Source organism: Oryctolagus cuniculus, chromosome 5 (assembly GCF_051225735.1).
Source record: "Oryctolagus cuniculus isolate XC-2025 breed Fujian yellow rabbit chromosome 5, ASM5122573v1, whole genome shotgun sequence".
Classification (NCBI taxonomy): domain Eukaryota; kingdom Metazoa; phylum Chordata; class Mammalia; order Lagomorpha; family Leporidae; genus Oryctolagus; species Oryctolagus cuniculus.
Window position 1 is genome coordinate 100,238,314 of NC_142871.1, and position 12,005 is coordinate 100,250,318.

At 35.2% G+C, this 12,005-nt stretch overlaps 1 protein-coding gene across 50 annotated transcripts in view; it reads right to left on the minus strand.

Moving 5' to 3' along the window:
- Positions 1-12,005, minus strand: part of RIMS1 (regulating synaptic membrane exocytosis 1) — a 532,587-nt gene that overhangs the window by 164,681 nt on the left and 355,901 nt on the right. For all 50 annotated transcript variants that reach the window (XM_089333025.1, XM_089333024.1, XM_089333027.1 and 47 more), the window contains 6 exons: positions 8,703-8,815; positions 7,180-7,310; positions 6,578-6,749; positions 6,297-6,450; positions 5,153-5,224; positions 127-283 (listed from right to left, as the gene is read on the minus strand). In XM_089333025.1, coding sequence (XP_089189151.1) covers positions 127-283; positions 5,153-5,224; positions 6,297-6,450; positions 6,578-6,749; positions 7,180-7,310; positions 8,703-8,815 — 799 coding nt within the window. The remainder of the gene's footprint in view (positions 1-126; positions 284-5,152; positions 5,225-6,296; positions 6,451-6,577; positions 6,750-7,179; positions 7,311-8,702; positions 8,816-12,005) is intronic.

The following is a 12,005-nucleotide window of genomic DNA, read 5'->3' on the forward strand; positions in this document are numbered from 1 at the left end:
AAAAAAAAACAAAAAACAAAACTTAACTGACCAAACCTTCATTTCATTTGGTTAGAGTCCCATGGAAATTTATTATATAACAAGAGACAGCATTATCAGGGACGCTGAGCCCATTTCAAAGCCTACCTCTGTAATGGCACATTTGGTAAACGTGAACGCGGCCTTCCCTGATCATCGCCGCGATGAGGAGACACTGAACGTGAGCGGTGATGAGTTGTTCTTTGCTGCTCTGGCACAGTTAATGTTGTTGATTTACTTTCTCTAGCACTAGACCTATAACTCACTGGCAAGAGTACACACAAAACAGTCAGTCAGTATTCTTGCATACTGCAAATATTAATGTGGAGATCACGTTATATTACAGCAGCCATAGACCTACTAAAGCTAAATGCCATGCAATCAGTATTTGATCAGAAGCCTTACGTTCAAAAGCTTTAAGTAATGTACACAAGGTGTAACATACATGCAGAACAGGTTACAGTCTAGGTCTATGGCACCATGGAGATACTACATATGAACATGACAATCGATGTTTCAGACATTATGATAGATACTATAAAGAAAGAATGAGTTAGTGACTTCTCAGTAACACAATAAAGCACTTGACAGTGAACCGCAGTTAATACATAAGTCAATGTTTAGAAATTTGAACTTTCTTTAAATGAATTATTTATTTGAGCTTTTCTTTTAAAGAATAAATTATTATAGTTGTATTGCCAATGGCCTCATTAAAAAGAAATAAAAATATGCCATAATTTATTAAGAAAATGAAAATAACTCCAAAACAATTTTATTTAAAACAAAGAGTAGCAGATATTCACTATTACTGATGGTGAATTTTACAAATCACAGATAATAATGCAATTTTAAAATATAAATAATGTATGTTTGGGGATGATTGTGGCAACAATGGAGAAAAAAATTAGTCTTCCTACAAAATTAAATCTTGGACATCTGCATCTATTTCATTACCATGTTAGTCAGTAGTATAAGTTATAGTTTTTAATGTAATTGCAAATAAAAATAACTTCTAGCAGCTACTTTTCAACTCAAGTAAAAAAGTTCATATCTTCCCTAATTTGGCTATGATAAAACAAAAATTTCAAATTTACAACAGTATAAAGTTTAAAATTTTTTCACAAAAGTCATTTTTTTTCTGTTATTGCAGGGAAAATAAGAATTTTGTGTGGCCAAAGAAAAAAATAATTTTATTTGCAACTACATAAAATGTACATATACCATGAATGTTTATATTTTTGCTCATTTATTATATGATAATTCCCATATTATTTGAAAAATATGCCACAAATTACCATATTAAAGCAGACTAATGTCTCCCAATTGTTTATTTGTTGGGATTGCCTGAACTTAACACTAATTTTAAAGTTTAAAGAAGGTCTTTAAGCATTTCAGAAACTATAATCTGACAATATTTAAACCACAAAGAAGCTCAATAATTTTCATTCTATAAAAACATATAATGACTAAATATGACAATCAATATGGTATAATTTATAACTTAATACATTTTAATTTTTAATATCAAAAAGCAATCAAGCTAGTATTTTGGATTTTGTGTAGAGAAAAGCCTTTTTGTTGTTCAAATGTATGTACTGTAAAATTAAGACTGTAAAGGTATCAAGCAAATTAACACATAAGGAAATGTACCTCATACTCATTATTTAAAAGGTGGTTGTTTATATGTAATCCAAAGTTTGAATTAGTTAAACATTTCAACTTCGTTCGCTATCAATAATACAGTAATTATGTAGGGACAATTTTGAATTGGGAGCATTATTAGTTTAAATCATTTGAAGGATATTTGATATATATATATAAACAAATTTTTGTTTAATTGATTATTATGAAGTACATTTCTCTTGGGTCCTTTATACAGAAATTAGTATCTCTTTCATCCTTTTGTCAAGTGACTTCAGGAAACAAGTGCTACCCTATATATTAGCAACTTTTAATGTAATCTGTCTTAGAGTTCACTATAACATTTTGAATTTACAGAGAATATACTGAATACAATAAATCCTATTTGGTGACTAAAAGTCATTATCAGTATAATGTATTCATATATAATGTATGCATTATAATATTCAAAGTTTTAACACTGGACTCTGTAATTAATGATTTCAGATAAAAAGGCAGTTGTAATTTGCTTTTAACAGTAATCTGGCTAATATGTGGTTTATTATTGGTAATATGTAGTCTACACTTAGAACTATGAATGGGAGGGAATTGCTATTCTATGCTCAACTCAGATGTTTTAGTTGGCTCAGAGATAGAAAGCAAAAATTTCTTCTCCAATTTCCTACATTTGCATTGACTGATGCTCTGGAAAGTCAAGGCTGCCAAATGCTTCACCTCAAATGAGGGGATTCTGTGTAAGTTTTTCATTTTCCTAAGCAGTTAAACTTTTTTTTATTATGAATAGCAATAAGGGTGTAACTAAAAAGTTAACAAAATGTAGCTCTAGCAGTCTCAACTATTTTCCTACATTTCTGTAAGTGTGGAAAAAGTGCCAAATGTATAGAACAAAAGCATAGAATTAGGTGATTCTAGGCAAGCTAAATTATTGGAAAGTTAGATTTGGCTGTAGTAGAACATTTTGAACTAATATTTTGAGCTTTTTCAGGGTATATATATATATACAGAAATTTCACTGAGCACAATAACCATACACAGGAATGGCACCCACATCTAAACAAATGCTCTTTCATGTCAGGTGCTACAAAATGTAGAAACATGATAAGTCTCTGAAAGTGTATGTAAATGCATCAAGGCCGTTTATTGATTTAAACCTTCATTCTACTTCTTGACTATTTTATCAATGTCTCATCTTTCCTTTTTACTTAAAATGTATTGTATATTAATATATAACTTGCTCTTTTTTCCAGACATACTCATAGGTATCTTTAGAAGCCATGCTGCATCCAGCATTGGATCACTGAAGAGTATATGTGAAAATAAAAAAAACGGCATGCTTCATTTATTAGTTTATGAAGAGACTTCTGACTCATAAAGTATCACACTGATTATTAGTTTTATTACAAGTTGGTCTCATTAACTTTTTATATGCTAAGTAAAAATGCAAAGTGTTACTTGGAAGAACAACTTCGACACTGCTTCTATATAATAAAAACATTACATATGTTTGCTAACACTATGAGAAATACCGTATACATCACTATGGAAAATAAATATAGTTAGAACTCAGTATTCTTTGGAGGTGCCCAAGACCAACCTCATGTCTATTGGATCCCATAACTCATTTTTAACCCTCAGTACTATTATTTTGTGACCTTTCAGAGAAATGAGAAAGGATTCATCATTTTAGGAAGTATTTAATTGGTCCATTACTCATTAATTCATTCACTGTCCTTTCTTATTACAAATAATGAAAAGCTTCAGGTGAGAAAAAGTGAGAATTATCCATAGAAGCAAATTCTACTTAGATAAGTTGGTAGGGAAAACATTACTGGGAATAATCTCATCATATTTAAATAAGTCAATGATTTTAAATGGATCTTTTGGACCCTTTCAATTTCATAAAAACTAATATACTAACAAATATCATGTGAAAGTTTCTGTATAGAATGTATATGCTTATTACAGTTTTTTCAGAAACAGAAACAAAAACAGAAGGGAAATATGAAATGTTATCCACTACTATTCACAGTTCTCACTGATACTCTGATATCAATGAGTAATAGTGAAAAATTTAGTTGTGCAGCTCTGGTTTTTTTTTTTTTTTTTTTTTTTTTTGACAGGCAGAGTGGATAGTGAGAGAGACAGAGAGAAAGGTCTTCCTTTGCCGTTGGTTCACTCTCTAATGGCCGCCGCGGCCGGCACGCCACGCTGAGCCGATGGCAGGAGCCAGGTGCTTCTCCTGGTCTCCCATGGGGTGCAGGGTCCAAGGACTTGGGCCATCCTCCACTGCACTCCCTGGCCACAGCAGAGAGCCAGCCTGGAAGAGGGGCAACCGGGACAGAATCCGGCACCCCAACCGGGACTAGAACCTGGTGTACCGGCACCGCAAAATGGAGGATTAGCCTAGTGAGCCACGGCGCCGGCCTCTGGATTGTTTTAATACTATATGTTACCTTGAACAGAAATACAAAATTCACGGGAAGCAAATGAAATCTGATTTTAGAGAATTCTCCATAACTGTCTCCTAGTTTTAGTGAAGTTGTTGGCATCTCCCAGATTGTGAACTTACTCATGAATGTGGAATAACTGCCCATCTCCCAGATTGTGAACTTACTCATGAATGTGGAATAACTGCCCACAAAATAAGTGCACCCTATCTTAGAAGTTCGGTAAAAATTAAGGGAACATATGTCAAGACTGTCCAAAAGAACTGCCTTCAGTAATTCATATTTAATTTTCCATATTTAAAAATAAGTTCTTTTTGAATATTTAGTTCTCTATTTTTAGTAAATAAAATATTACTATAGAATTAGTGCCCAGAAAATAAAACTTCAGAGATTTTTAAGTACTTTCCTGACAAAACTCAGATGACAAACATAGATTTGCACAGTATCACAAAATTTTTAATTAATTTATTCAATGACAAAAAGATGTCGACTTCAAATGAAGTTTGAATCTTTCTAAAGCATTTTCTTTTTTTAAAATAAAAAACGTACAGACATATTTTAGGGAGAGTCAGTGCTGAACACATCACAAAAGCATAAAAACTTAGAGCCATGCCACATGCAATTTTAAACCCTGCCATGCATCGTTGTCAGTGTATTCCATGGAAGTCTATATATTTTCTGAAATGGAGGAAGTAAAAAACACAGAAAAATGAATATTCATGTAATGAAATTAACCATATGCTTTAAAAATGAAATTCATATTTTCACTTATGCTCAGAGCACTGTGAAATGATTTATTTCACCTAGATAACAGACTTTCAAGGAAGATTTGGACGAAATTAAATGAGTGGGGATGCTGATTGATAGGTACCAGTCCATTTGTAAACTTTCTTAACAATCTGAAATGCAAGTCACCATGGAATAACGTAATACTAGATTCTGTGTGCTCTAGGTCTCCAGTTCAGTATTCTGGAGCAATCTGAAGTTGGCAGTGACAGCAAGCAAAGCAGCACAGGGAAGCAGAGCCATGCTCTTCACCCACGCACCTGGAGGCACCACTCCAATACCATCATCAACCTCATAATCTGAGATGTCACTATCACTGATTCTCTGAGATCCTGTACAACAGTAAGGCAAACAGATACTTTTGGGTCTGGTTGGTTTATGAAATGTAAAGGACAAGGTAAAGACTTTAAAAAGGCTAGCTATATTACTACTCAACGTTTTCGAACAGGAAAAATACAAAGTCAACACCGAGCTGAGTTTTAAAGAGATGGTCATTCTTCAATAACATTTTCCCAGAATTCTCTCCTTATATAACATTACAATGAAGATACATAGATGCAAACTGACTAGAGGACATGGGTTTGGCTTTTTATTCTTTAGTTAAAATACCATGCTGAAAGTCTATGGCAAGTGTAGTTCATGGAGGATGAGGCTGAGTGGAAAGGTTTCAGGAGGCCTTTGTTGGCTGGAGCTCTATTGAGCGCATATGATTGAAAGAGCATCAAGGCCCTTTATAAAATATTCATATTAGCCCCTAAAATTATCCACTTTACTGCATTAAACATTAATTTTGAGAAAAGGCTTGACTAGAGAAGCACTAATGTAAAATATTCAATTTTACAAGAAAAACTATTTAGTTCCAGATTACCAGAATGAAGCTCGCAAATTGAATTTTTAAATTAGAAATTTAGTCATCACTCAAAAAGTATTGTACGTACAGAAAAAAATTCCCCAATTACCATATAAATAACAATAAACATACTTTCCAGTGTTTTAAAAATATATTTCTTGTGATTAATAGTAAAAACAATCATGAACTATGAAGTCATTAAAAGTTTACAGGTAGCAATCCATCAGCAATGACAAATTATTCTCAGTCAGCTAATCAACAATTTAGTAAATCTTGTGTAATAATTAGAATTCAGAGTAGTTTTTGAGTTGCCAGCTCCCAAATTACACACATATGTACAAATGTGTGTATATATATAATTACATTGCTAAATATATATAATTTCATTGCTAAATGTAGAAATTAGTTCTACTGAGTTCTTTCCTACAGATGAACAACTTTCAAGTATTCATATCTCTAGTGAAACAAAAGAAAAAAATATCTTGAATGTTAATATCTAATCATGTCATTATAACAGAATTACTTTCTGGTAACTCAAAAAGACCTTAACCTACTTTGTAGCTTTTTGCTAGAGCTTTCTCCATGAATGTGTCGCCTTGGCATGAAAGGTGATGGCTGAGGCAGAGGTAGTGAAGACTCATCGTGTGTCTGAAGTTTGTACCAGTGTGGTTCATCATCTAAAAGTGCTGTCTCCAACTCTATAAGGATCTGAAAGGACAGTTTTCAAATTAAATCAAGCACTGCTATCAAAACATAATGTAGAAACAGTCATGATTAACGTATATTTCAACAACTTCACCAAGCATTTGACTTGAATCTTTGCAATATACATCACCTCTCCAAGAAATTCACTTTCTTCTTCTTGCACTCTGGGTTGATCCCACACGGTTATTTCTAACATTCGTTCTCTAAAATCTCTACGATGCACATGTGAATACACAAAAGTCTGATTCCATTTCGGCTCTAGTACTTTCTTTACTGTTTTGGTCCTCCTTTTACTTTTATCACTGAAAAAATAAGTATGTTTTGTAAATGACAAAGCAAAGACAAGTATATACTGCCCTCTACTGCAGTCAAATGTTAATAGTACTTCTGTTACTTTACTATTTTAATTTATCACTTTTAAAAGTATGAAAAGGCTTCAGAGTTTGTTACCATTCTGATTTCATTTACAATGTAAAGAGCATTTATGGTTACTGGCACTTACATAGGAAGTTATATTCTAAATGATGTGCCCATATCAAAGACAAATAAATGTACGAGCAAGGTAATGACATTTTTTTTAAAGTTGACAGATTATTTTCAAATAAACACAAGACTTGAAGAAATTTTTAGAATTAATTTAGTTATCACTTATATTTAGAAAATATATCCCAGAAACAACAATTCTTCTATAAGTATAGATTTCCACATACGTTTTCTAAAACTGTTCACTACCTTCTATCTGGGAGAAAATACATTTTTACATAGGGGTTCCGGGGACGCCCATCAACTCTAGGTGGCAGATCTGTGGCTTGCAGGACGTTTACGATCAGCTGGTGTCCCACTTTATCATACCACAGCTTCACCTGAAAGTGACGCACAAAGAAATGATTGTTGTAAAAATCCCGAGGCCTTAAAATTTTACATAAATGATATTTAAATTATATTTGAAAAAAAATCATATATGTAAAATTTCAGATTGCAATGAAATGGAATTACAGATATGATTTCTGAAAGGAATATCAATTTGAAAGAAAAGTCACTTAATTTTTTTTAAGCATTTTAAATGTAACATACCTGGTAAGCCAACAGTACAATATCTTACTTTTAAAGATAAAATTAATGATGATTTAAAAAAAAAAGAAGGGAATTGGGAGATGTTTAAATTATTATTCATTTTTTTTTTTTTTGACAGGCAGAGTGGACAGTGAGAGAGAGAGACAGAGAGGAAGGTCTTCCTTTGCCGTTGGTTCACCCTCCAATGGCCACCGCGGCCGGCGCGCTGCAGCCGGCGCACCGCGCTGATCCGATGGCAGGAGCCAGGAGCCAGGTGCTTTTCCTGGTCTCCCATGGGGTGCAGGGCCCAAGCACCTGGGCCATCCTCCACTGCACTCCCTGGCCACAGCAGAGGGCTGGCCTGGAAGAGGGGCAACCGGGACAGAATCCGGCGCCCCGACCGGGACTAGAACCCGGTGTGCCGGCGCCGCTAGGCGGAGGATTAGCCTAGTGAGCCGCGGCGCCGGCCTATTATTCATTTTTAAATGTTACATGCAATTGTTTGGTGACCATAAGTGCCTTGAGGACTACAGGGTGGCTACATGCATTTTCTAATGCCATAGGTAGTTGAGATACAAGAAGAGTTCTAACATAAGGACTGAGATAGATACACAGTGGGTTGGAGAAGAGGAAACACCATGGCCCTACTTCAAACCCAGATACCACTGAGTGTTCACTGGTATTATTCTTGATCTGCTTTTATAATTAAGCTATTACAGACTAATTTTCATGAGATAGAGAGAAAAGAAAAAAGGGCTGAACACATAAATTGTATCTTCAGACTGTTGGAAGAGATGTTGATTTTATTTCCTTCAGATAGGTACCCAAAAGTGTGAAAGCTAGGTCATATGGCAGACCCATTTTCAGTTTATTGAGGACAACTTGAGGTATATAGACCATTAAAAAGGATGAAATCCTGACATCTAGAGCAAAATGGATGGAACTGGAAGTCAGACATCATATGAGATGGAATGATCTAGACACAGAAGGATAAATAGCACAGGTTCTCTCTCATATGCAGAAGTTTAAAAATGTCAACTTAAACTTAGGGCAGTAATTCCTGGAAACTGGAAAGAGTGGAGGGAGGGGAGATAGAGGGAAACTGGGTAGCAGGTACCAAACAGTCGTTAGATAGGATTAATGGGTCCTAGTGCTGCACAGCACAGTGGGGTGAGTATGTAAAATAAATAAAAAATACATACAGAAAGTTGTCCTGGTAACACCTGGGGGGCATCTTTTAGAGCTCCAGGACTTGTTGGGGAAATAACAGAAATGGAAGGCCTTTCCATCTTCTGAGATTCAAAGGAACTGGAACCTAAAATGAGAAAAAAATAAGTAATAATTCTAAGTGTTGGGAATAAACTGTTTTTATGAAATGTCAAAATCATCTATTCGTTGTAGAGAACAGTATTTTTTTTTATTTGACAGGTAGAGTTATAGACAGTGAGAGAGAGAGAGACAGAGAAAGGTCTTCCTTCCGTTGGTTCACTCCCCAAATGGCTGTTATGGCTGGCGCCGCGCCGATCCAAAGCCAGGTGCCAGGTGCTTCTTCCTGGTCTCCCAAGTGGGTGCAGGGGCCCAAGCACTTGGGCCATCCTCCACTGCCCTCCTGGACCACAGCAGAGAGCTGGACTGAAGAGGGGCAGCCAGGACTAGAACCCAGCGCCCATATGCGATGCTGGTGCCTCAGGCAGAGGATTAACCAAGTGAGCCATGGCGCCGGCCCCGAGAACAATAATTAATAACATTGATTCTAGAATCTACTTTTTTTCTTCTCTCTGTGCTCTCTGCTCTCTCCAGGGTCTCTCTCCCTAGCCTCCCCTCTTCTCCTCGCTAGCTCCTCTCCTCTTTCTCTCTCTGTTTCTCTCTCTCTTACACTCTCCTTCTCTATTTTTCCTTCTTCACCCCTTACCTCCAGCCTGCTGGGTTTTCCCCAATAAACCTGTTCCCTTAAAAAAAAAAGAATCTACTTTTTGAGGGGATTGCAAAAAAAAACTATTACTTTGCTTCCTTTGGTTAACTGACTATTAATTAATTCAAAATGACATAGCAAAATGTTTAAATGTGTTTCAATTTGACTGTCTTGATCCACATTTTTGGAGGGGATTTTAAATGCACATGTTCTTGTGTAGTCACACATCTCAGGCTTTAGTGATAAGGAAGATGGAGCTTGCTATATTGATCATTTGACTAATAGATCACTTTTGAGCTGTTCTTATTATTAATGTAAATGCCATATAGAATATAATTTATGAGCAGCCTCTAAGCCTAGAATTCATCATTGCTTTAAAATCCGATTTATCATCTTTTATAGTTTTGATCTTACAAATGAGTCTCTTAAACCTTTGAGAATGCTGCTTATAGGAATTCAAGAGTGACTTGCCTCTATGTAAAAGTTCTTCTCACAGCTATACTGCGAGACTGATCTGCACCCTGACATACGGCAGTGTGGCACATCTATAGAAGGTGATCACTCTAATAAGGATAACCTTTAACTCACAGACATTCAGCTTAGAAAAGAGTTCACTGAGAAATACCTTTTATGGAACATTGTCTGTGAGTGTGCCATCCATATGCTTTTCTTATATCAACAAATTAAGTCTCATTTTGTCACATGCCATCATTTTGTACCCTCCAGAAAAACTTTCCAAGGTAAGAAATTGGGCTCTAAAATTATTTGATACTATGTTTTCATTATCAGGTATCTTTTTTTTAATAAAGCTTTTATTTAATAAATACAAATTTCATAAGTACAGTTTTAGGAATATAGCGGTTCTTCCCCCTATACCTGCCCTCCCAACCACCCACTCCTATCCCACCTCCTATTCCCTCTTCCATCCCATCCCATTCTTCATTAAGACTAATTTTTAATTATCTTTATATACAGAAAACCAACTCTATACTAAGATTTCAACAGTTTACACCCACACAGACACATAAATTATAAAGTACTGTTTGAAGACAATTTTTAGTGTTAATTTTCATATTCACAACTCATTAAGGACAGAGGTCCTATATTAGGAGCAAGTGCACAGTGACTCTTTTTGTTAATTTAACAGTTGACATTCTTATTTATTATGTCAGTGATCACCCAAGGCTCTTGTCATGAGCTACCAAGGCTATGGAAGCCTTTTGAGTCCACAAACTCTGTATTTACAAAGGACCATAACCAAAGTGGAAGTTCTCTCCTCCCTTCCAAGAAAAGTGCCTCCTTCATGGAAGCAGGCCACACAGCAGACTCATAGAATGACAAATGTCCTAAACAGTACTCTGACCTCAGAATCAGCCCTCAAGGCATTCGGATCTGGATAAAAAGCCCATGAGACCATTTCAGGCAGGAAAGCCAAGGCATTGTGGCAAAAAATTATCTACATGAAGGATCTCTGTTAGTGAGAACCCAGTGGAAAGCAGGGTATCAGGTATCGTTAAGGTAATTTTTTTCTAGGATCTCAGAATAGGAACATTGTTGCTTGTAATATTCAGTTTGTTTCTGATAGGATAGCAATTAGTTAATTTTTTAATAATGTTAATACCATAAGACATGTAACTAGTACCATTTCCTTCTTGTATTAGTCACTGGAAAACTTACAGTAAATTCTGAACCCATCTCTAGCACATAAGAATAACATGTTATGCATTTTATATGATAACCTAGTCTATGATTCTTTATCTTACTCATGTATTTTCTTCTCCCTTCTAATCACTCTTAATGGTTTTCTCCTATATTATCTTGCAATTTTTAATACTTTATTTCAGTATAGTTTTAAATGTACAAAACAAACACTGTGAAGTATGGCAAAGAGTTCCAATATACCCCACACAGAGCCTTTTCTATTTTTAGCATCTTACAATTAGTATGCTATATGTTAGAATCTATCAGCCACAGTTAACTTCTGGAACTATTATAACATCTCATGTAAGTACATTTGCCACAATTAATGAATCACACTCCACTTTCCCTATTTTTTATATCCAAACTCCCCTTATTCTTCCTGCTCCTTTCAGCCTCTAGTAATCAACATTCTGTGTTCAGATGGTGGTTTTATTTATTTATTTTTATCTTGCACATAAAGAACATGAGGTACAATGAAATACTATTCAGCCATAAAAAAGAACAAAATCCTTTCATTTGCAGGAAAATGGCTGGAACTGGAGGATATCCTATTAAGTGAAACAAGTTAGACACATTATCTTGTAATTTAATTCTAATCTACTGCAAAGTAAATGTTTGGGTCACTTCCACATTAGGAATGAAAATTCATTACTTGTCTATTTTTTAGTGTATACAATACCCTCTTTTCTCATTTGGACAAACTTTAATCACCATGAAGATAATTCTTGCAACCCTCTAGCCTCACAGTCCTTTGTGTACCGTGCCCCCACCCAAGTAAGTGAACTTTGTCTCTACTCCACCTACTCACTGCCATTATCATACCTGACACTAGTAAGCAGTGCTACAATTATTTGTGAATGTGCCTATTTCCTTCACTAGACTGCTGAGGTAA